This window comes from Triplophysa rosa, linkage group LG16 (assembly GCF_024868665.1).
Source record: "Triplophysa rosa linkage group LG16, Trosa_1v2, whole genome shotgun sequence".
NCBI classification, from domain to species: Eukaryota; Metazoa; Chordata; class Actinopteri; order Cypriniformes; family Nemacheilidae; genus Triplophysa; species Triplophysa rosa.
Genome location: NC_079905.1, coordinates 3,376,613 through 3,402,338, shown reverse-complemented (window position 1 = coordinate 3,402,338; position 25,726 = coordinate 3,376,613). Strand labels below are relative to the sequence as shown.

General features: G+C 41.7%; 1 protein-coding gene across 2 annotated transcripts; it reads left to right on the top strand.

Moving 5' to 3' along the window:
• The first annotated feature begins 507 nt into the window (after nucleotides 1-507).
• On the top strand, nucleotides 508-25,499 carry erf (Ets2 repressor factor). 2 transcript variants are annotated; one of them, XM_057355102.1, is made up of 5 exons: nucleotides 508-1,053; nucleotides 18,723-18,942; nucleotides 20,973-21,088; nucleotides 21,211-22,154; nucleotides 22,316-25,499. In XM_057355102.1, exons 1-5 carry the CDS (start codon nucleotides 1,032-1,034, stop codon nucleotides 22,871-22,873), a joined length of 1,860 nt encoding a protein of 619 aa, XP_057211085.1. In that variant the 5' UTR covers nucleotides 508-1,031; the 3' UTR covers nucleotides 22,874-25,499. The 2 variants fall into 2 exon arrangements, with proteins under 2 accessions (XP_057211085.1, XP_057211084.1); XM_057355101.1 differs by having other exon boundaries at nucleotides 18,708-18,942.
• Nucleotides 25,500-25,726: the final 227 nt, after the last annotated feature.

Here is a 25,726-nt window from a genome sequence, read left to right as displayed (position 1 = left end):
AATTGAAATAGAGCTTATTGTGAGCAGCTTTGAGGTTTAATACAAGGAAAAACAATAACGTGGCTTAACAACATTTAATATTTTTTTATATAAAAAATAGAACATTTTAACCGAAACATTAACGACTCAATATTACATTAGAATGGTAATATTAATATTTAAAATTGAGGGTGAGGGTAGTTTCAGCAGATTTTCACATGATGCCTCAACGTGTGAGACTTAGAGTAACTCTAGACCACCACTGACGTTTTTGTTTTGTTTTAGGTCTGTTTCTGTAGGACAATTATCAGACCTCATCATCACCTCACGATGATGGCCAAGATCGGACAGCGTTGGCGGTCTCCATAGTAACTCTACGTGCTGCAATGACGCCAGTCCGGAGCATACTGTGGTGGGCGTGGTTACACGGTCTCCCCGCCTTCCCTCCCCCGCTCAGCGTGGGCGGCCCCGTGTGGTTGGAAGAACGCAACACGACACCCAGATAGAGGAGGAGGAGGAGGAGGAGAAGTAAAGGAGGAGGGAGGGGGCAGACGGCAGAGAGAGTTGCACGGAGTGAGTGGAAAAAGAAAAAGTCCGTGGAAAGAGAGGGAGAAAAGTGGATGATATCCTTTTTCTCTCTCTTCTTGTGTTTTGGTTTTTTTGGGAGCTTAGCCATGTGTTTCAACGTGAAGGCTTGAATATGCAACTTCGCAGCGTACGTAGAGTAATAAGGAGTTCGGAACGGACACGGCGCTTCTCTATCGGCACGACGCGATCCGATATCTGACCGTAGCGACCCTGCCCGGCCACAAGGCAACAACGAGCGTCTCCTCCACGTTGGGGAGGAAAAACAAAACCTGAAAAGTCCAAACAAACTGCGGGACGACGAGTAAAGGGGCTGGAACTTAGCGGGAGCGGAGGAGGAAAAGTTTACAGAGGAGTTTTGTGCGCGAGATCCCCGAGAGGCTTATTTCATCTCTCTCTCTCTCTTTCTCGCTCTATCTTCTTTCTCAGTTAGCACGACTGCTAACGAAGCGGCTACACTCGCAAACATGAAGACCCCTGGCGATACGGGTAAGTTACCCTAAACAGCACTATCAGATGTTTGATCCAATTTCACGCCGTTTTATCACAACTATCAGTATTTTAATGTGTAGTTTTACGTAGTTTCGATGTGTGTGTGGCTTTGGATGAGTTTCGCAGTGTTTCATTTGTGTGTGCAGCCCGCTAATTTCTCCTCAGCTTAGCTAGCAACTTTAACTTTGTGTTTGTTTGGTTCCTAACTTGGTGATTTTACGGTTAACGTTGCGTTATTTTGAAAAGTAAAGAGTCAAATGTCATGAAGGTGAACGTTCGGTTTCAATGGCTGGGAAAGTTGAACACACGACAAAACAGGCAGCTAACTTAACTGACAAAGTTTTCGCGTCACTCCGCGTATATTACTAAAGTTGTATAAAAGTAAGGTTGTTAAGCATTTAAATATGTTTTAATGTATGACTGTCACCTTATGTTTTTCAGTCCAGTCGAAAAGGTAACACGTAGCGATTAAAAGCGAAAGATGTTTGGGGGCACACTTTGCACATTGAACTTTTTTCAATTGAACTGTCTCGAGTTAAACAATCGCGGTCGGTTTTGGTGCGATAATCATCTTAATAGTTTTTACACTTCAACACTTTCGGAGATGCTGTAATGGGACTTTAAAGTGTTTTATAACCGGTTGTGATGATCTACAACGGCATCCACCATTTGCGAGCAACTTTCAGCCATTTGGCCCTGAGAAAAGTCAGTGGCATCCCATCACAGCGCCTCTCTCTGTGTGCAGAAGGATTTTACACACCAAATTTCATATTTACACTTTCTTTGTGCTTCCTGTTGTGTATGTCACTTGTGGTCGTATGTAGTACAGTCGTGTTTCCTAAAAGTTGCAGGTGTCATAAATGTTTAATTTGGCCCCAACAAGTACTTGTTTTCTCTTTATGATGGAGAGTCAACAACATGGTCAAAGTGAAAAGAAAACCCTCTTTTGCTTGTATGAGATTAGCATGTGTCAACTTTTTGAATGTCTTTTAAAAGCCACATGTTAAAAAGTAGTTGTGTTGCAAGTGAACTAAAGCAGATTATTTAGAAGTCTTTGTCTGATAACCACTAGATTTTTAATAATCTGCTGAATATTCATCTTGTTTGGAAAAATGAGGCCAGATCATGTCTCGGTCGGGTATCTGAGCTCTACCAACGCTGAAGTTGTGCTCTTATGCATGAAACCATTAGCTAATTCTTCCATGTGTCCTCCCCCTCATTGGTCTCCGGCATATAAAGTAACCCTTCTTATGGTATGGTTGAAGTTTTCCATGTTGTGCGTCGTGTCTGGGACGCAAGTCTGCGTAGGTGTGCAGAGGTGGGGTTCTGTGCACACTTACTAACTCATGTCAGCTCGTGGTACCATTTTAAAGGACGCTTACAAACTGTACTTTGAAGTTTTCATTCATCTGTTTTATTATGGTAAATGCATCTTTCATTAAAGCGTCTGCATGCTTGTATTATGTGCGACTATAATACGTACGGCAAACATAACGTAGGTGTAATGAGTTTCTCCTTTGCCCAACCTTTTTGTTCGTGATTGTACAACACTTAAGTAAACAGACAGTGAAATGGGTTTTTCTGCTAGCGGAAATGAGTTGTAGGATTAATCACACCATAACACCATATCAAATTGTTCCTTTTAGGACATGTTTACCCCACCCATGTCACCTAGCATTTGTGTTAGAATTATGATTGATCTCCAACTTTTGAAAAGCTAATTTGCCACCCAGTGTAAAGTATTTTACCTACTAGTAATTTCCTGGAAGGAAGGAAGGACTTAATCATACATTATTTCATCATTTACTCATCCTCCAAACCTGTATGACTTCTGCAGAACACAAAAGAGTCTAATTTGAAGAATGTTGGCAACAAAAAACATTCCCTATTGATTTCTGTTGTATGGACAAAAACACCAAGACATTTCTCAAAATAGCTTTTGTGTTTCACAGAGGAAAGAGTCATACACGGCTTTTAAACAACATGAGGGTGAATAAATTATGACAGAATTAAGAAATTATTTTTGGCTTTCAGTGATAGTCCTGAGAATTGCACTGATGTCATTCTATAAAGATTCCTAAAAAACACAAAGAACAGTTTTTTGTTGTTGTGTAAAACATGGCTTTTGCTTCTTGAAGTTTTCCAGCGTGGGTTAATGTAAAAAAAGTTACACGGTTGCATTTGTTGCATCAGTTATTTGCACTTTGGCACTCTTATTTGGCCATCAACTCTTGCCCAGCTAAGCATGATCTCTCTCTCTCTCTCTCTCTCTCTCTCTCTCCTCTCTCTCTCTCTCTCTCTCTCTCTCTCTCTCTCTCTCTCTCTCTCTCTCTCTCTCTCTCTCTCTCTCTCTCTCTCTCTCTCTCTCTCTCTCTCTCTCTCTCAGGCAACTATTTTTGGCACTTTTTCCAATTGCGTTATTCGTAATATCAACAGTTTGCCGCATGTGGGCCTCACATCTGGAAACGGGCAGTCTGTTGTCTGTTCCAGCATATGAAGGGACCCACATGGGCAATTAGCCAGCGTCTAAAGAGGGTGCTGGTTAGTGCCATTATTTTTCAAAGGAGGGTCTGGATCGGGGTGGGTTGAGCGTAGGTGTTGGTGTGTAATTTCTACATAGCTATGAAGGTATGATTCACTGATCTACTGGCAAGAAGTGCCATGCTTTTTTTTTTTAAGATGGCGGGTTGCCTTTGGATGTTTTAGCATGATTTTTTCTCTCTCGCTTAGCAAAACGTAAGTGAGCTATGAGGCGGTTAACGCTAGGGCTGTGCAAAAATATCGATACACGTAACTATCGCAATATATATTTTTTCAATAGTGTATTGATAGTGATGCCTCTACTATCGATAATTTTTTTTCAAATCATGTCATATACATACGGCCAAAAGTAAGTGGAAGCGAGCATGGCGAGTAATGTGCTATGTAAAATAATGCTGTTTGTAAGCTTCGCAAGTCATGACACAAGTCACTTGGCTACTTCAGTGCATTAGACAAAAAGTTTATTAAGAAAAGTAACAATGACATTTATTGTGCTTTCACGGATGTGACACCAGCGCATTTACAGCACGGATGAAGCAGGGGTTTTATACTGCCCATGTTCATTGTTTTAACTGTAATGCACCACAACAGCCAAGTGACTTGCGTGAGCCACCTTACTCCCCTGTGCTGCCCACTTGAGGGGCGCAATCCACAGTTTGAGAACCCAAACCTCTGATCTAAAGGTCCATGCATCGCACATCATGGCCACTCTGCAGAGGTAAGGGATGTTTTTACACTTATCCTTACAGAAAACCCCAGGTGGTGGACAGCATGTTGTATTTTTAGCTCTACTTTTTACATTTTCTATTTAAAGTATTGCAATATATCGCAAATGTGTATAGTATCGAAATACATAGCAATATATTGTATCGTGACCCATCTATCGAGATATGTATCGTATCGGGAGGCACTTGCCAATACACAGCCCTAGTTAACGCTGTACTAAATTTGTTCCAGACCCTAACAATGTAAAGTTTGTAAATGCAGCATCTCCTCAGATGCGTGCAAGAGACTTTCTGGTCCACACTCTTTAAGAAAAGGTGCTTCAAAAGGTTCTTTGATGCCATTGAAAAACCTTTTGGTTCCATAAAGAACCTTTTACATCTAAAGAACCTTTCTGTTTCACGTAAGGTTCTTTGTGGCGAAAAAAGGTTCTTTAGATTATAAAAAAGTAAGAAAGAGATGGTTCTTTAAAGAAATTTTGACTTAATGGTTCTTTGTGGAACCAAAAATGGTTCTTCTATGGCATCGCTGCTAAGAACCTTTTAAGCACCTTAATTTTTAAGAGTGCATGTAGAACGGAGAGACCTTGTGTTTCTCTTATAAACATGAGTTGATAATGTTGGTTTGCTTTTCAGGGTAACATGTCAGGCAGAGGCAGTTGGGGTTGCTTGCTTGGTATGGTTAGCACTAGAATCACTCAGGAGGCACGCGCGTGATTGGCTGATGTTTTATGTGGCTCAGTGGATTGGCTGGGTTTCCTGGAAACACCGTATAGATAGTCTGTGGCTGGTTAGAAAGTAAGACTTGTTTGCCGGGGTTAGACGTATAGCAATGTTTAGAGCCTACCAAAATACATGAACTGTATTAATAGTGAGTATCTTTCTTTTAGAGTATTTAAAAAATATTCAAGTATGCCTAAATATAAAGTGTAATAAATTAAGCTACCAGATTTAAACTCGGAACAGCTTTCTTGTCGCATCTGAGCTACTGTTTTTCCATTAGAACAAATGCCAGAGCTAAAGTTAAACATTGTTCCTAAATTTACTGCTTACAATAAATGCAATGATATATATATAGTAGGAAAGCATATCATGAATACACATTGTCATTCCACATCCTGTTGAGTTTCTCCAAGGTGCTTTCCAGGATTCAAAGATGGATCCAATCACACTGACCCGAATAATATGGTTTGTGTTATATATCTCTTCTTTTATCTTTAGAATCTTATTTCTCAAAGCAGACCTTGCCTTCCTGTCTTTAGTCTCAGATCAATAGCTTTCCCTGCCTGCTTGATATCTGAAGGCATGGTTTTTCTCATAATACAGGGAAAGATCTTTTGATGAGCAATACCTTTTGTAACGGTGTGCTAAACACATGTAACATTCTCTCTCTTGCCTTCCAGGACAGTCTTTTGTAGGCTTTGATAAAAGCGCAAGTTTTCACAATAGTCGTTTTGAGGTTCAGCTATGGTTCTTTGTTGTATCTATTGCCACACCTTTCTTTAATCTGTATTACAAGACTCAGGTGCCTGTGTGTGTAATGCAGTATCCACATGTTTTGTTTGTATCCCCTTGCCAACAGGCCGCTGACCGAAGCTTTAGCATGACCGGCTTCTAGAGTGTTGTGTCTAGCGGAGACCACGGTTTTGTGGGAACTCTTGAGGTTTTGTCGAGACTGCGGCTGACAGTTTTCCCTCCGTGTGTGTTTGTCTGTGTGTGCGTGTGGCTTTGGCCGTCCTTTTAGTGTGTGTGTGCGTGTGTGGTCACGCTCGTGTAACAATTTGTGAGCTTGAATTGTGTATACTTTCCTTGACATTTTCAAGAGCGTTCGCCTTTGGAGTCGGTGCCCAGGCTTATGGTGAGGAAAGTTGTGAAGTGTTAAGGCCTTCGAGAGTTTCTCGGCAGTTTGAAGATAGCTGAAACCTAAGAACAGGGTGGACTTTTTTACAGGGTTACCATGCTGGGAAAATTCATTTGTGTGTCAGCGTAAATGCCAAACTATCTTTTTACTTTCTTAAATGAGGTTCTCAGATTAACTAACTAATGAAGCAAAGCTATTAAAGGGATTGTTCACCCAAAAATGAAAATCATTTAGTCACCCTCAAGTTGTTCCAAAACTGTATTAAAATTCTAGATATTTTGAACAATGTGGGAAACTAAACGGTTCAGTGCCCCAGAACTGTTTGGTTACAAATATTCTTCCAAATTCTAGTGTTTAGCAGAACAACTTAATTTACACAGGTTAATGATGACAGAATTTTTTTTTTCATTTTTTCAAACATTTCTTTTAGATTTTATTAAATCCGTTTCTTTAAATGGCTTTAGTTGAACATTTACATATTAATTTCTTGAATGCTAGGTTGGTTACTGTTTTAGACTGTTTTCTGGGTTTTATTATTGAATTAAATAAAGTTTTTGTGAGATTTACTAAGTTTGTGTCACAAAAGAATATATTTTGGTGGTACCCATTGACTTTGACATTGGTTTTATGTCCATACAATAGAAGTGAGTACAGCCATTGATCGATGACCAACATTCTTCAAAATATGTTTTGTGTTCTGTGGAAGAAAGAAAGTCATACAGGTTTGAAATGACAGAATTTTTAGATGAACTATGCCTTTAAAGTCACCGTGCACACTAGGGCTGCACAATTAATCACAATTCCCATTCAAATCGTGATTAAATAGATGTGGCTATCGCGATTGTGAAATCGCAAAAGCTGCGATTATGTTTTATGCGCAGCTTGTTCGTGAAGCACGGCTCTGTGATCTGTGGGAAATGCTGCTCCATCTGAAAGCACTGTGCGTTTGATTCGCTTAAATTGTGCATTTAAAAGAGCAACACCTGTCAAACATCATCCTTATAAATATACTTTATTATCATGAAAATACCTGAGGAGGCTTGAAAAACAGTGATAGAAAGATGCCAGATGTAGATAGGAAGATGGCATTTCCTGGATATAAGTGTGGTACTTCTTCTATGGAGCATTGGAGTCTCTGTGCAAGAGTGCCCTCTGGCTATCGGATGCAGCTGCATTTAACAGTATTTCACTTACAAACTGCACATAAAACATCGCAGCCAACCGCCAAATCGCGTGCGGTTTCTTTTCAATCAATCGTGCAGCCCTAGTGCGCACCGTTATTTTTTAAAATTCATTTGCACTTGTAATCTTTAATCAGAAACGTTAAGCTCCTCTCCCCCTCTCAGCAACAACTCTTCACCACATGACGTCAGCAACAAAAAAGAGGTAGGACTATACTGACTGTCCAATGGCCAGGCATTTTTAGCCCTCCCCTCCAGGCCCAACTTAAAACAAACCAATCAGAAAGGGAAAGGCAAAATAAAGCCCGTCCTACATTTTTTTTCTAATTTCAGAAGCCGTTTCACTCGGATACACGTCACCATCATGGTGACTTTAAGGGTTCTTAAAATGACATGTAATATGTTCTTTAGGAAGTTTGTAGATTCTATTCTTGAAACAAACAGTATCCTGTTCTTGTAACTATAAATAAAAATAATATCATGACAGTATTGCCCTTTCCTCGTAATATGGTTGTAATGAAGACTTAGTCATGGTTTTAAGTGGGTGTTTGTGTGTGTGTGTAATGCATAGTTTATTAATGGGGCCCAGACCCCCCACATTCCACTTTAATGGCTGCTGTCTGTGTTGCATTACACACACACACGGGCGTACGTTGAAGGAAGAGGCGCACACACGTTCCTAATTCTCACAGTTGTGCGCTCTCTCTGTCTTTTGAGCTGCCATCTTTGTGGTGACGCCACTTTGACTCGCTCCCACTTTTATTTTTATGCAGCCAATTTATTTTTGCAGGCAGATCCAGCGTTACTGCAGCGAGGCTGCGATTTAACCATGTGTGTGGGAGAGAGAGACATTGATTATGACCGAGTCTACATCAAGGCCAGGCGGGTTCGATCTCTGCTTCTGATCTGAGTCACGGAGGTCTGCATGGAGGAGAGTGTGCTTTCAGAACCTGTCAGTGGATTTCACGTTCCGTGTAGGCCACCGAATCGGGCGGTGGAAGTTTCAGCCACTTTTGCAGAACAATGGAAATTAGAAGACGAAATTATTAGAGAACCAAACGTTTTCAGTGGCATCCCGGCGTCTCGTGGCGCACCGGTGATTTCCAGACCTTCAAATTGTGCGGTTTAAAGTAGAACGACCTAAAAAGTCACGCTGGCCTCGGTGGGACATTTAGCCTAATTCTTACTCCGCTTAGAGCCGGTGGCTGTGACTGACATGTGGTTGTGCATAGTTTGAGGAGGCCTGATGTCTGTGCGCTAATGGAAAGCTTGTAAATGAAGGGCCCATTAGCAGCGAGGCAGTGGATTGGCAAGGCTTTTCTGCTCCGCACTCTTGGCCAGGGGTGGGAGTGAAAACTGGGAGCGACCGTGGAGATGGCGTTCTAATCCCACAGCTGGAGCCACGGCGTGTGCCGTCAGCAACTGCGTGTGCTTTGTGCGAGCATGTGCGTTTGTCTTTGGAGGAAAATGAAAGTGAAGCCAGAGTCTAGAGACCTAACCACAACACAGAACTTTAAAAGAGCCAATCTGTTGACTTCTTCTCTGCCCAACACTACCACCTCTTTTTCCACTCCATCACGCTCTCACCGCTCTGATCTCTTTTGTGATCTTAGTTGCTCAGTCTTTATTTCGTTTTATTTTGACTCTCCCTCCATTTGGGTGGTATGATGAACGCATGAATTCAGTCATTGTGATGCTCTGCGAATTAAAGTCTATAGGAAACTACGTGATATGTTGGTGGAAAGGTGAAATTAAAGTCAACGTAAAATCAAAATGGACAAGTTTGCTGTGCATGAATAATCTTGCACAGTGTTCCAAAGAGGGAATGTGAGCCATTAGCTTTTCCCTTTGGGTTAATTTTTCCCGCTTTTCCTCGTAATAATATGTTTTACCTCCTCACATCACAGGAGTAAAATTGGTTGCAAATGGCATTTCATGTTGACTTTAAAGGTGAGACAGAAGTCGTAGTCATTGCCTGCTGTGGTTGGTCGTTAAATGAGGGGGTCGAACGCGCTACACGTTGCCTCCAGGGTCCCCATGGAGATATTCAGACACCTAGTCTCCTGTCTGCCACACTCTCACACTCGTTCGCTTTTCTTTAGACATTCCACAATACACACACGCATACAATCTCAAGAATCACCTGGGGCCCAGATGACTGTCTCCCGGCCAGCCCTTGGGTTTAATGGTGCTTTCTTGCTGTTGATGTGGACCAATCATTGCTCCCAGCAGGGTGCCGGGGTTTGTAATCACACAATCACATTGACGTTTCGCGTTATCCAACGTTGCATCATTGACAAAGCACAAGCCAAGCAGGGAGGAGTCCACTTCAACAACAGCACCGCCCATTTCTTCAAATGCACCGCTGATTGGCAGCAGGCTTAAATGAAGCTGTTATGACAATTATTTATCCTATCTTTGAGTCAACATTACACAGTTCAAATGATTTTGCATATCAGTTGAGGACTCTACCCCATCCCCCATCAACAGGTAGCTTTTACAAAGGGGACGTCAACTATAGACGTCTTCAAACATGCAACAGCAAGTATCTCTGTTTTGTTAAGTTATCTTATAGAGGTTGTAAGATTCAGAATTGTCTTAAATCCTTTTTTGAATGGCAGGGCTCACTGTTCTTCTCTATGTCAGAAGCTTGCATGGTTTTGCATTTCTTCAAGCATAGGTATGGCATCGGTCGCAAGTTGCAGCCACGTAGAACTGCCAATAATAGAACAATTCTCTCCAACGTTTTGACAAAGAAAAATGGCACTCCGAGCCCACAAAGGGGAAGGAATGCTAAGCCATCTTCCGAACGAACCAATAACAGGGAACGACAGTGATGGGGCGAGACAGTGGATAGACGTACACCATGTTTATTGCTTAGCAAAGTCAGTTTGGCTGCCTTGCGCATCCACAAGCCTGTTGCTGTTTTTGGCCAATCTAGAGAAGAGTTCTCCCTGCCGGTGCTGCCCAACCCAGTATAATCTGGCATCGGCAGGGCGATGGCAGTTAAAATTAGCTGCTCTGAATGAGCTTAAAACGCTGAGCTCGATTGTAGCCAGATTCAACCTGGCTGACTTCCACCTGCCCTCGCACACCACGAGGGTGAGGCTGACTTTAGTTTCTCTGAAGTTATAAGCGTGTCTTCCACACAATATGGTTTGCTGGCATCTAAGATTTGGGCCAAAATTTCCAAAGCTTTTGCAACTCTTAATAAAATGCGCCCATTTTGAGGCAGCATTAATACAAGGTTGACCTTTGTGACACAGACTTCTTATCAGTTTTTAGGTGCCTACTCTGAAAGCGCTATCTAGAACCGGAAAAATCAAGCAGATCTGTGCTGGTTTTCTTTGATCTCTGGAAGACTCTCTGTCCATGACTAAGTGTGAACAGAAGTGGGGGAAGGAAAAGAAATCGGTTAAAGGTTCATGTAGAGGTGGCTCCCAGCAGGAGATAAAGGAAGGATAAAAGCTTTGCTGTGATAAGATATTAGAAATCCACATCTCGCTGATAAAACGTAATGCCACTATCACCCGTGCAACCTCGGCGGTTCTAATGACTTTTGCTCGGCTGCCTGAGCGAAGGCCACTGGAGTGTGTGATTTAACACTCAGATGAAGAGAACATGATGGCTGCAAGACTCTTAAGATTGAATCTCGGAGATTCCACATCGCCAGTGAATTATAAAGTTTGCCATTTTCTGACCCTTCTAAGGTAATGTTTGGGCACTAGTAATCATGTTCTCTGTGTCTCGTATTGGAGGAATTCAAAATTAACTTCCGTTCAAGTAAAACGTGGGTGTGATTCATGCTTTGGCGCCCGCTGGGTAACCTGTAGGCCTACTCATGTTGATCTCTTTAGAGAGTGTGTCGAGTGTCTAATGCGTGAAATGAAATGCAGTCCATTAATCAATTGAAACCAACAAGGTGCCACTCAAACTACTGTTGCTCTTTTCCTGGGAAATTGACCGAGCACAGTGGTTCATGACTTTTTTTTACTTTAACAATATTTGCAGGCCTCCCCCCCACTTACAATTTCTACCCAATAAAATATTCTAGAGTTTGGCATAACTAGAATTTTTTAAGCTTATTTTAATTACGTGCTAGAGTAGAGATTTGATTTTGCTTTGAATAGTTGTTGTTTTATATGAAGAGAACTAATTCATCAGTCAAATGCATGCACATATTATAATGTTCATTGTGTTAAAGAGATAGTTCACCCCAAAATGAAAATTCTGTCATCATTTACTCATCCTCATGTCATTTCAAACCTGTATGACTTTTTCTTCTGCAGAACACAAAGGAAGATATTTTGAAAATGTTGGTAACTGAACCTGCATTGGTTTTGTATCTATACAATGGAAGTGAATGGGAATCACCATCGTTTGGTTACAAACATTTTTCAGAATATCTTCTTTTGTGTTCTGCAGAAGAAAGAAAGTCATACAGGTTTGAAATGACAAGAGGGTGGGTAAATGATGACAGAATTTTCATTTTTGTGTGAACTATCACTTTAATGGCCATACCATGTTTACCCAAGCACACTGTGACCGGTAAATACTTATTTTTGCTGGAGAAATATATGCTGAGTTTGGCTTTATATATATACATACATACATATAGGATATATATATAGGATATATATATAGGATATATATATATATATATATATATATATAGGATATTGTATTCGGCGCAAAATGCATGTGATTGTCATGTGTTTTTAGGAGTTTTGTGTGCCATACGAGATAAAAGATCTAGGCTACCGTTTACCATGGTTTTTGGTGACGCACACAGGCCCGCTCAGCGAGAGCGCGATCAGTTCAGGAGACCTGCACAGGCCTGTTGGTAAGAATCGTTTGGCAGGCAGCAGTCGCAGGCTGCTCTTCATGCTCGGCAGTCCTCACATAGCAGGAAAATTGGCCCAGAAACGCGCCCTGCCTGACCATTTATGGTTGATTTAATCATATCCCTACGAGGAACTCCCCTGTGACGCGTCTGGTTTCTGTCTGGGCAGAGTTGGCCGTCGCACTACGGCGTCCCGGACATCTGGAGCTCTGTCTCCACCGCTGTGTGCCGGTAACTGGAGTTTTTGGTCTCGCTGGTGTTGACATGAAGATTGTAGACATGAAAATAACAGCTACTAGATGTTTAGCTTACAAAGCCACAGCTGTGAAAGTATTAGACATAGCTAATGGCTTCTCCTTGGCGACGGCGTTTGGGACACAAGGCGTTCTTCAGTCTCTGCTTGGGTGGGAAATAACCCTCAAGGTGTGAGATGGGTGGCAAAATGACCTGAAGGTTTACATAATATACAGGATAATGTACGTGCTACAAACATAATCAAACACTTGAACCTTTTTGCCCTCACTTCTCTCGTATTTGGGTTAATGTGTTCCCAAAACACCTGTCTAAGTGTGCACTATCAAGCACTTCAGATCAAGGAGACAGATTGCCTGTATTGTGACTGTACCGTAGACTGTTGGCACGGGTTATGGGATAGTGGAGTCTACCCTTGTGGGAAGAAAAAAGAAACTATGTAGAACTTGAATGTGTATTTGTACAGTTTTTATCATTTATAAATGAAGTATGTTAATAAGTGACCTTTGCTATTGCTTCTAATTTAAAGCTGCAACTTTTTTTGCAGAAATCGGTTATTGAGCAAAAACATAAACATCTTTGTTCAAAACCTTCCTTATATAGCTATAGGTACGATTTTGTTGGAAATAAGCTTCAACCCTTGTAGTGTAAAGTGACAGAGTCGGCGATATAGAGTTAAAAGCTACGAATTGCAGCTTTAAAAAAAGTGTAATAATGCAATTCATAGATTTAAATTGGCAATCGTATATCTGAGTGATACTCACAGCACACAGAGCTTTACAAAACTAAACTCATCAGAAACACGTCTTTTATCGCTTATAAAATTGTGTCTTGTTTTTTCGTCTGTCATGTTTTAACCTGTCAACCCTGGCTAAACTCTTTATTGTAGAGATGCGGCGCTCTGTATAAACCTGTTGCCGACGCCAGCTCTGTCACCGCTTTTCAATGTCGTCTGTACGCCGTCATGCGTTTGAGCGGTGACCCTGACGGAAATAGCCTACTGTGATCAGTCAACCTTGGATTATTTACAGTTACAGTGATTACAATGACTGTCACAATCGCCAGATGCAGCAAAGTATTATTGTTCAGGCAAATGAGCGAGTTGAATAACAACCGTCAACAAATGCATCCTAAACCAAGCAGTGTTTGACTTACAACCACAACTTTTTTATTTTAAATGCTGTAGCGGACGTCCATTATTTGCTTGACTTTGATTTGCATGATGGTATTGAAATGATTCTGGCGGTGGTGCTGTCAGAAAGTGTTTGCACTAATGCTTTACTGTATTAAAGCAACAAGTTGAACTATCAAATTCATTTGGAAGCATGTTCAATATTTTTTAGCGATTAGCCTAATTCAGTCTATTATTTATTGAAGCAAGTAATTTAGGAAAAAAATGCTTGAATGTTTAGTTCGTACATCATTAGTCTAACAATCGCTGTCTGTTTTTCTAGTCTCTGCCGTATGCTAAAGAAACTCACACCGTTGCCCTGACCCTTCGCTGGGTAACCAGAGATTGACCAGCGGTGTATCAGTATGTCTGCACACCTTCTCCAGTTTGCACTGCACTGGGAGCTCTGTGAGGTCAGCTCAGAGGGATCCTAAAAGCCTTTATTCGCTTCTTAGGTGGAAGAGATGAGAAGTAGGGATGCTGCCTGTTAGGGGCAATGACCCTGAACCTTTATCATCAGGGATGAAAGAGAGCGGCACGGCCGGCGGTGTTGTGGGCAGACATGCATACAAAACTGTGTTATGTAAGTCTGCATGGCGTGCATCATGTGAGGTTTGTTGGCTGGCACTGTACACCAACAGATGACTGCCTGACTCTTTGATCATCTCCTCTCAACCTGAGTGGTTTTTTTTCTTTTTGGTACACTCACTCTCTTCACATCCCTTTCAGTTTTTCTCTGCTTTTTGCTTTCTTGTTCTGTATGGTAATTTTGCCTGCTTATTGACTTGTTTGCGAAAAAAAAATAATATTTGTGAGCACCTTTTTGTGTGTGTGTGTGTGTGTGTGTGTATATATATAGAGAGAGAGAGAGAGAGAGAGAGAGAGAGATCATGCTTAGCTGGGCAAGAGTTGATGGCCAAATAAGAGTGCCAAAGTGCAAATAACTGATGCAACAAATGCAACCGTGTAACTTTTTTTACATTAACCCACGCTGGAAAACTAATGTTTTCATAAGGGCTTTTATTGAAATATCAGCAGATCACACGACGCTTGTACTTTTCTGCAAATATGCACACAGGAATTGATAAAAGGAATTGAAATTTGAATCTCAAGTATCCGATTCCTATTCCTTTTGTTTCCGATTCATAGCCTTTCGATTCCGATTCCAAATTGGAATTGATTTTCGATTCCCAACCCTACACATTGGTTATTTTTATATTGTGCTGTTATATTACATGCCCATACGTCATATGATTATTTATGTTGATCGAGAATTTTAACAACACAAATAAAAAATCCAGGTATCCCTAAGAGAACATTAGAAACGTAACTGAGTTTATTTTTCGTCAGGGATGTTTTCATTAGCGCTCAGCACAGCACTGACTCATTCTGATCGACTCAACAAATGGGCAAACACACGCAGATGGACGTCAGAACATCCGCATTGAATGATTGTAAGGTTTTTGGCCATTCTGCAAGGCAGAGTGACACTTTTCTGTCAGTTTAAGCTGAACATTTGGGCAGAATAGCTGCTCATGCTGTGTATTACTCATCCTGCACGCATTCACACTGGCACACACTATTACCTCTTTTTCCCTGTCGCCACCATCATTAGTAGATGGAGAACGACCTTTTCCTCTGCCTAAATATAGAGCCCACAAAGAATAGGAGGAAGGGAGGGAAGTGGGGGGAGAGATAGAGAGAATAGAGCGAGAAACCGAACGAATGAGCGTGGGGCCCTAAACATTTCTGAGCCTTTAAATACAGACCAGAGATGAAGTGGATGGCGTTTGTTTTCTTTTTCGTACTTGCGTCATAGCTTCACCATAAAAAAGAGCTTTTACAGCCGAACTTTAATCGCAAACAGAGATGACGGCAATATGTGCTGTTTTAGATGCTTTGCAGAAGCGTGCATAAAACTCTGCTTTAAAAATGCCTGAATGGATAGTAAAGGAAAATAAAAACTGTGTAGATGCATTGAGTAAATAATGGCAGAATTTTCATTTTTGGCTAAAGCACTCTGTGTATTGCTGTCCTCACCATTTCTCAAACGGATTGTTCGTGCACGTAACATTTAGTCAGATGTTCGTCAGCTGGTTTGTTTATTCGTGTTAGGACAGTTTGTACAGGTGGTATCATGTAAGGGTTATGTCATATTGTTTTTGTGTGTGTGTGTGTGTGTGTGTGTGTGTGTGTGTGTGTGTGTGTGTGTGTGTATAGGGCCCTGTCAAGCGAGGGGTTTGTCGGGCGGTCTCCTGACTCCATACCCATTAGTGACAGTAACCGTCAGAGAGACGGCAGTCCCAGCAGAACCCACAGACACCAGGGGGACGTGCCTGTTATAGCTGTTATTGCGCTTTGATTGAACATGTTTATGTGTATGAGCTAAGTTGCCTTGTGAGCTTGTGGTCCTACGTGAAAAAAGTGTTATGGCATATGGGTTTGTTTGAAAGAACTGCAACACGGTTTCTTGTTAAGTTATTCCTCTGCTCTCCCTGGGGTCTGATGTTTAGACCCGCTCTGTGATGTTCTTCATCTTACCTGTTGCCAGTTGCTCCAAGTAACTCGAATATTAAATGTAATAGTAAATCATTCAAAGTAAGGATATCCACAACGTTTTTCTTACAGAAATCGTTGCAAATATAGCTTGAAAAGTAAGTTTTTAATCTAGTTCACCTGGCAGAGATAAGGTCCTATACATGTCCTCTCTAAAATAAAAAAAACTCTTAACACCTCTAATACTGTTTACCTGATTCAAAAGTTGTTCAGCCTTTATAGCTATTTGAAAGGATAGGAAAGATAGGATGGATCATAAGGTTGTGCGATTTGGGGAAAATATCTAATTGCGATTTTTATTAGCAAAATCGCAACGTCTCACATCGTGATTGCGATTCGATTTCGATTAATCGCTCAGCCCTAATGGATAATCATATAGGGTGAGAGAAACAGGAAAAAGGGTCCGAAGGACCACCCCGGGTCACCCCGAAACGCTATTGTACAACATGTCGGCATGCAGCCCACTAGTCTTTATTTCTTCCTCCTATGCTTTTCTTCATAATGGCTCTGCATACTTTTGATATCATACTGAAGCGTACCCCTTTCGATTTTATTAATTGATTTAATTGAGTTTCGTTTGTTCTGACCATATCTATATTTATAGAGCTAAAGTGTCTTGTTGCTAGGAGATGGCGTGGGAGCCAGGGACCCAGCGAATGAGCGAGAAATAGGTACGAGAGCAGAGGGAAAAGAAGCACTTCTTGTGAAAGCTGAATGACAAACACTCACGCATACGGCGTGAGTCAGCTGTGACGCGCGGACGCGGTGGGAAGCTTTATGTTTCTGCGTGCCCACTCTTCTCTGTGCTTCTGGTCCCTGAATCGCTCAACTAGTCACGTATGATCTGTTCTGTGTGACATTTCTCCTTAAAGTAGGCATGAATTGCGTGAATTGGTTAGTGTTTACGTAGAGAACACTGAAGCTTTTAGAGGTCGTGTTCCTAAAAACTTGAAATCGGATTTGTAGCTATGTGGATTTTGCGAAACACATTATGGCAAGATTTATCGTTCTAGTCTTTCATGTTGCATGTAAATTTAACCTCAAAGTCTAACAGGTAAGCAAACATTGTATTCATTGGGTCAGGTTAGTCTTAACATTTTCAAGATCTGTCAAAGCATCTCAGTCATGAGTCAAGCCTCATTGCCGACTGTTCAGCAGTTGTCACGGACAGTTAGTACCAGCCCACGGTGTCCAAGTCATCCTTCCACCCCCCTGCGCAGCGTGGGTCCCTGCAGCACATGCGTGCGGTTGGCTGTGGCGACAATGCAGAGCTGTTCCGCGTTAGCTGCCTATCACGGCGATTGGCTTTATTAGCAGCCAAGCGCTAAACAGTCTAAAAGGGGCATTCCACTGAGCAAAACAACACATTGTGTTCCAAGACTATCTCTCTCTTTCTCTTTTGTTTGGAAGTTCGGGAATAATGTAGTTATTTTCGGTCGTTTTCACATGACATGGTGCTCTTGGAGATACGATCTTGGTTTAAGATTGCTTATTGTTTTGTGGTGTGATTTTTGTTTTTCATTTCCTAATAGGATGTTGTGTCATGTCTAATTTAAGGGCAACAGAAATGGACTATTAAGTCAAACAATGTCTTCTTTTCTTCAAATCTTCTGGCAAATATTTATAGGTATACCTTTGATTTGTTTGACATAATTGCCCATTTGAAAAGCTTTTCACGGTCATATGTCATGTTGACTCAGCGTTGTGCATGGATTCGTAATAGGTCTGTCACTTAATATGTTGTGTAACCGTCTGTCCATGTTAATATCCATCTGCCGCTACCAAAGCACAAACTGTTTCGATAATAAGTCGAAGACCCATAAAGTCACGGCTCTGTTTTTGTCTCTGGTCCAACAGCCTCTTGCTTTTCTTCTGAAGTATTGAGTCTAAAAGTAGCATACTTGTGTGTTTGCTCTGTTTTGACTATTATTCCAAGGATACTGATGTGAAACTCTTAAGTAGTGACTATGGCATTCATAACGTACCTTCAATTCAAGTTGTAGACAACTTTTTATCAGACTTTCATTAAATACATTAGCATACACAATGATTTTGATGCCCTTTTTATTTGGCCGTTAAGTTTCTCTGCCAGTAGGTCAGTTTCTCAGCCCCTCCTGGAGTTAAGAGCGTCTCTGATTTTTAAACCTCAATATTAGAAGTGCTGATGGAGTTGGGAAGTTTGACTCAAATCTCAAGTCCGTCTTTGTGGTCAACACCAGTTCATTTCAGTTAACAGGTTCAAAACTCTAGATTCATTAATTCGTTAACGCTGTCACTCACAAATGCTCAGTCAAGGTCCTTTTCTTGAAAACAAAACTAAATGTAATCATCTACTCTTGAAGTTCTGCTGGTTGTGTTGGCTTAAAGTCACTTAACAGAAAGAAGTAATGGCCCCCATATTGATCTAGAAATTATATGAAGTTTACTCTCATCTTAACCGTTACGGACCATTGTCATGACTAGATTACATTGAAAGATTAAAAAGTCGCAAGTCACAAAGTGTTTTTCTGTGTCTGACCTGTAGGGTTTGCCTTCCCAGACTGGGCCTATAAGCCGGAGTCGAGCCCCGGGTCCAGACAGATCCAGCTGTGGCACTTCATCCTGGAGCTGTTGCGAAAAGAGGAGTACCACGATGTCATCGCCTGGCAGGGAGATTACGGAGAGTTTGTCATCAAAGACCCGGACGAGGTGGCACGACTGTGGGGCGCCCGCAAGTGCAAGCCGCAGATGAATTATGACAAGCTCAGCCGAGCACTCAGGTAAAGACTAAACCTGCCAGAGAAAACCTGTAATAACTGCATACATGCTTGTACTCTGTCATTTTCATCGCCTATGAGTTTGCTGATGCATAGAAAGATTTGCATGTAGTGTCTTCTCCGTAGGCAGAGTTAGCTACTACTGAGGGAGCAATTTTAGAAACTGAGCCAAGTTCAAATCTTTACTGATAAATCTGTTTTTTGTTTTTCTTTTTGTCCTTAAGGTCTTTGCACATACAGTCCGAAATTTTCGTATGCGTTTTTTCATATTTGGCTCTCGTTTGTACGGTGTCTCTGAATTGATATAAAAAGCCACTCAGAATGCTTGCTATGGATGCGAAAAAGCAGAAAATCGAACCCGGTCCGAATTTTTTTATGACGGAGGAAAATATCGGAGGCAGTGTGTAAATGTGATTGACACAACATGAGGTCGTATTTATTTTTTAACAAATTTCGGACGCAAATTTCGGACTCAATGTGCAATGGGCTTAAGCCTAGAGTGCTTTGGTCTTTTTTTAATGTCTCTTACACCGTGTCTACACATGACACGTCGCGCGATGTGACGAAAGACAATAGAATCCATTAGAACCCATTATGATTCAAAATTTTATCCACACACTATGTGGCGCGGTGTAGAGGTATTTCATTCTATATACATCTCACACCTTTCTCCTAGCGTTATTCGTATATCATAGATTCCTGTGTCCAACGTTTTCCCTTATTTTTCATCCTCATATGGCAGTCAAAAACTGGCCAGTTATCCGATTGTCGACCTATAATTCTCCTTCAGCTCTTTAGGCTGGTTACCATGGCAACGTGCAGATGCCCACTTAAACCTGCTGTACTGGTCTTCACATCCTAGAATAATCAAGCCCACTTAGCCCTCATCATCCATCTCTTACAGCAACAGTGTGCGCTCCGCTCTTCCAAGAACTTCATTTTTCAGAGATTGACATATGAATGGAGGGAGGGGGAACAGAAGTGAAGCAGACAGTGTCACTTCTGAGAAACAGAGAGACCTAGCCTCGGTTCAGTACATGTGGGAAAAACATGTTTCCTTAATTACCTCAACCCCACACATACACACTTTCCCCTCTCATTTTTTAAGGACACATATTTTCTAACACATTTTTTTAACCTATGGTGAAAGTCAAAATGAACAGATTGCCTTGTAATGATCGGGACAAAGCATTTTGTATTGCCCGTTAACCTGATACCACTTGTGTATCATGATTAGACAGACCACAGCTTCCATGATAGATGATGTCCACATTAAAAGCTGAGAGAAAGTACACAAGGTCATTCGGGTCAAGACACAGAAGGTCTTTTGGATCAACCATTTTACTAAGTGGCCTACATTCCTTTTGTATGTGAATGCCTGTGTATTACACATGGTCAAAAACAGGCACGCTTAAGAGTTCTTTGTGTTCTTTTGAAGCGAGATCAAATGCACTTCAAAGACTGGTGTGTTGTGTTCATGTGAATATACTCTTTCTTTTCCTGGTTGATTTGGCATGTGCACTAGCTCTGGGTCTGTAAACAGTATGTGGTTGTTGAAATCTTTTGCACCCATTTAACACATCACAGCATATCTAAAAAAATGATTTGCGCACACATGAGCTCTCCATACCCTCAATGATATAATAATTAATGCCAAATAGCTTGTCTGGATTAGATGCCACATAAAACATGCTGGATTCATAAATCTTAAACCATCAAAGGGTTGTAAACTGTTAAACTGATTGACTGAATTCTTTTCATCATCTATGGAAGAATTCAACAAACTGTTCAATAATCAAATTGGTAGTTATTTCATAGTTATTTTTCGGCTGATGACACTGATTATATCAGGTGAAACATTAAAATTGCTTTTTCTAACTTCTAACTTCATTTTTTTCAAGTTTTATGCAATGTCAAGTGCAAAGATGTTATATTACTTCTTATTTGATGGCCTTCAACACAATGACTTCTAATATTGGCATTCACAAATATTCATAAAAATTGTGTAACCATGCCTACTCTTGTTTTTGCAGATACTACTACAACAAAAGGATCTTGCACAAAACCAAAGGGAAAAGATTCACCTACAAGTTCAACTTCAACAAGCTTGTGCTGGTCAACTACCCATTCATTGACATGGGCTCTGCAGGTGAAGTCCCCTCTCCCTTTCTTTCAGGCATTTCAAGAACCACCCACTTGATTTGATACATTTCGAAAGTTAAAAAGTTCTGTTTATGGAAAAATAATGTTCTTGCTTCACCATTTCTGTAGGTTCTGGTGTTCCACAAAGTGCTCCACCTGTCCCCTCCGGCATCAGCAATCATTTCCGTTTTCCTCCATCCACCCCGTCTGATGTCCTCTCTCCCAGCGAGGAACTGCGCAGTCCTGGTGTCTTCAGTGCTGTGGCTCGACGTATGGCTCGCGGCTCGGTCTCCGACTGCAGCGATGGAACCTCCACCAACTCCGAGCTCGAGGAAACTGGCATAGCTCCCGGAGACGACCGCCCGGCTGATCGCGCCTTCAGAAACCTCCTCCACCCGCGTTTGTCCCATGATTCCTTGTTCCGTGTCTACGGCGCACCGCCCAACCCATCCGGGCTGCCCAGAAGCGGGCCCCACGCACCCCCACATCGGGTGCACTCTGAACCCCTGTCCCCCTTTCCAGTGTCCCCTCTCCCAGGCCCCGGAGGCTTGATGGGTCCTGCTCTTTCCCCAGCTCTGTCTATGACCCCAGGCTCTCACATGGCCTACACACCCTCCCCATCTCTGTCACCCATGCTGGGCTCCCACTTCTCCTTCAATCCAGAAGACATGAAGCGCTACCTGCAAGCTCACACTCAGAGTGTCTACAACTACCACCTGAGTCCCCGTGCGTTCTTTCATTACCCCAACATCATCGTCCCACAGCCCCAGCGTCCAGACAAGGGGCTTGGAGGACCAGCAGGTGTTGGTCCACATCTTTCAAGTCACCCTCTGCATCACCAGCCTGAGGAGCATAACCTATCTCCATTCAAGTTTAAGCTACAGCCACCGCCACTGGGTCGCAAACAGAGAGATGGGCCAAATCATACTGGAGCAGGGCTTCCAAATCATGGAGGTGCGACTGCTTCCTTCTCATACACCGGTGAGCCTGGTTCTGTTTCTGGGCAAGGGTCAAACTCTGCCTTATCTGCAATGATGAACAGCGCAAACCTTGCCGGGCCACCGAAGATCAAGGTGAGTTTTCTCATGATTTTGAACAGAGAGCAGTTTAAATTCAAGCAAGCATGACTATGTTGATTTCTTTTTTGCTCATTTAGAATCTTGAATTGTGAGTAAAAAGAAAGTTTAATAATAACTGTTGTGCCTATATCGCTCCTTTTGTTTTTCCACTTTAGGTGGAGCCTATGTCAGACATGGAGTCCGAGGAAGAAGTCGAAGTCACCGACATCAGCGAAGAGGAGCATGAAGACGACGATTGTGATGTGTTTTCCCCACCTCACCCCAACGGTGTCCTGGCCCCTCCTCCGAGCCACGATCGAATGACCGACGAGGATGATCTCGACGAAGATGTCTTCAAGACTCCCGCTGCCCCTACCTCAGTGGTTGGGCCGACACTTTTGGGTCTTAAAGCAGAACCCAGGGAGCTGAACCTGTGCCAGGGTGCTCCGATCAGCCCCGGGGGTACACGCTGCATCCCTCTGAAGCTGCGTTTTAAACGCCGCTGGAGCGAAGACCAACGGATGGAGGCAGAAGCCGAAGAGGCTGAGGACAAGAAGAGCAGGGCTGAGGGCGAGGAGGCTCCCCAGGAGGCGGAGCCTATACTGGGGGAGAAAAATGGAGACGGGGGAAGTCCTGAAAGTTTAGCTGCGCCCCTAGGGACAGGCAAGAGAAGGGTGAGCTCGGAGCTACAGCGAGCGACAGCACAGCTATCTTTAGAAAACAACGTTTGCTGAAGAGACGTGCTCGGACACAAATGAACCAACACAGAGCTGTCGTCTTGAAGCGCTGAAGGCGACATTTGCTCTATACATTCGAATCGCCTGTAGAAGTTTCACATAGACTCATTAACTTGGAAGATCATCAGTCTCGGTAACCACAGGTTCATTCACTTCAAAGTGTTGCGACACTAAGAATCCCTAATACTGACATAGTCTCTCACAAAATTTTTTTTAGTAACTGGGCCCCTCCCCCACGTTTAGCCAGAGCTCCTCCCTTAAATTACTCAATCCTTCCTGTTGCTTTCTAGACTAACACCACATGAACTGTCTCATTCAAGCCTGGATACTCTCTCAAAAACTCAATGCCTTCAAAACAAACTCAAGAGATTACAGAAGTGCCTAAACTAGACATTGATGCACCCCTGTAGTACAGACAGTGATGTGGTAAGGTCATAATGAATTGTTCTCCTCTCCAAGTGTTTTTTCTCCTTGTCATTCATGATCGTGGAATTCGAGGTCACGGGGTCAGGGGCCAGTGGACATTCTCCGCTTAAAACAGACACTCTGTGATAGTGAAAAATGAGGAAGGATGCGAGCCCACCCTTTCAAACTCAATCGAAGTTCTCAATTTTGCAGTAACGGATGCTTGTCTCGAGGTGGTGCGTTTTTTATCACACACCGAGATTCACATCCCTATCCAGACATTTCAACAACCAACTTGCCTTTTACCATCAAATCAAGATCGTCAAGTTTCATCACTGCCTTTAGAGTCACCAGCAAAATGCTGCTTTCACTGCTGCGGTGTCCAAAAATGGCTCAAGACACTACGTACTCCTGCTTTTCAGTGAGCTCGGCCTCAGCAGATGGGACCACTTGACAACATCTTAACGTATCTTACACGTGTATATACATTGAGGATTAGTTTTATATATGTAAGTCCATCTTCATGACCACCAGCTGGAAAGCAAATTATGGATTGTGTATGACTAGCCCTGTTATTTATTTTGTTTTTTTATAAGCGGTGTAACCCCTGTGGGAAGGTAGGAGGCGTCATATAAGTGCGGGTGATTTTGAAGCTACAGACATGGTTTTAGCATTGTAAACGTTGCTAGAACCATTTATAGAATCGTATACACCCCTGTTTTTTTGTAAAGAAAGGAAGTCGTCATGGTTTGAGGGCCGTAAATCTCAGGCGTACCTCATCATACACTATTCCGCTATTAAACGGGTTGTATTTTGAATAGGAAGACATCTAATGAACAAAATAATGGTGCCTTTTTATGTACAAACAGGAGACTGACTTGCCCAATGCTTTTAAATGGGTTGCTTTTATTGATACATACAAGCTCAAACACACAGACGAGGCCTTGGAAAAATGACCCCAGATTCTGCTATTATGCCTTATTTAGTTTTATACCTTAAAGGAAAATATTGCATTAGAGTCCATGTATTCTCTCACTTTATTGCGATAGTCGTATATATTTGATAAAGTAATTGCAGGTTTTGATGAGAGTTATTTTTCTGGAAGTAAATCTATATCGAAAGTTATACATAGAGTGTAGTTTTAGGCCCCTGCAATGCTTTATGGTGAACAAAAAGTGTTGTGCGCAAAGCTAAATTGACCAATCATAGTGAACCTCGTCGTTATAAGGTCTACGTATAGTTTAACGTTGTGTCATATCTGGATTCTTTGTCCGTTTCCCTACAGTGTTTTAGTTGTAGAGGATCACGTTTTATCCAAGATCGAACGCGTGTCACTATTTGGCTCTGCTCTCAAACATGCGTACGCCGATGTCATTCGGTTACGACCAGCACCGTTTGTAGCGAAATGCAGGGATGTCTTAGTCATGACCACGACTTCAAGAAAGGGAACCTCACTTTAGTAAACTGGCAGATCTAGAAAGTGGACAAATGCTTAGCCCTGGTCTGAAGAGGATGTAGAAGGACCTGACACACTCAGTTTGTTTTGGTTTACTTTGCCGTTTTTGGATTTTGTTCTTCTGTTTGGCGGCCTTAAACCGGTTCAGTATCTGTATTTCAACTGACAGCTGCCTTATTCATATTTGTTAAATATATTTTATCCATCTCTTTTTCTCAATATTAACAGTGCTGTTTTATTATATATATATATTTGGTTATATTACCATTTACCGTTTTCAATGTTGATATTATTGCTTGTATTTTTTTTGTTTGTATCCCTTGCCTGAATTTTAGCCTTTTGAGATGAACATTTTATCAAAGCGCTGCCCTTTACCATGATATAAGTGCTCACCGCAACGCTCTGGCTTTGTACTAATGCTGGTTTTAATTGTAATTACGAAAACCAGGTTAAGGGGGATGGGTGATATTATTGCATAATTTTTCTTTTAATATGTTCTTTTTTCTTTGTTATATGTACATATATATATTTTCCATTTTGGGGGATGATGTATGAAAAAGACAATTATTTGTTTGTGTTCATGGTCTCTCTCATGCTTTTCTTCTTTCCATCTTTATCTCTCAACAGTTATGTAATACTTGTAATGAGAGACGAAACTTGACATCACGAGGAACCATGTATACTTTCTAGTTTCCCATGTGGTTTATTTTGCTCTTGTAATTAAAACTGTAATCAGGGTTCATTAAAACAGGTTAAAGCGGATCCTGGTGTGTAGTCTGAACTGATTTGCATCTTTCAGTGTTTGTGTCTCTGTTTAACTGTTTTTGCAGCGTGGACTACGTTTTACAACCTTTACTGTTAATATTTCTACATTTTCACTATATTATAAATTAAAAGATATACCTTGTCGTTACAATAGTAATGTCATGGTATTCTCTTTCTTTATTTACATGGTGCTCAGGTACAATGTTATATCAATATAGGTTTTG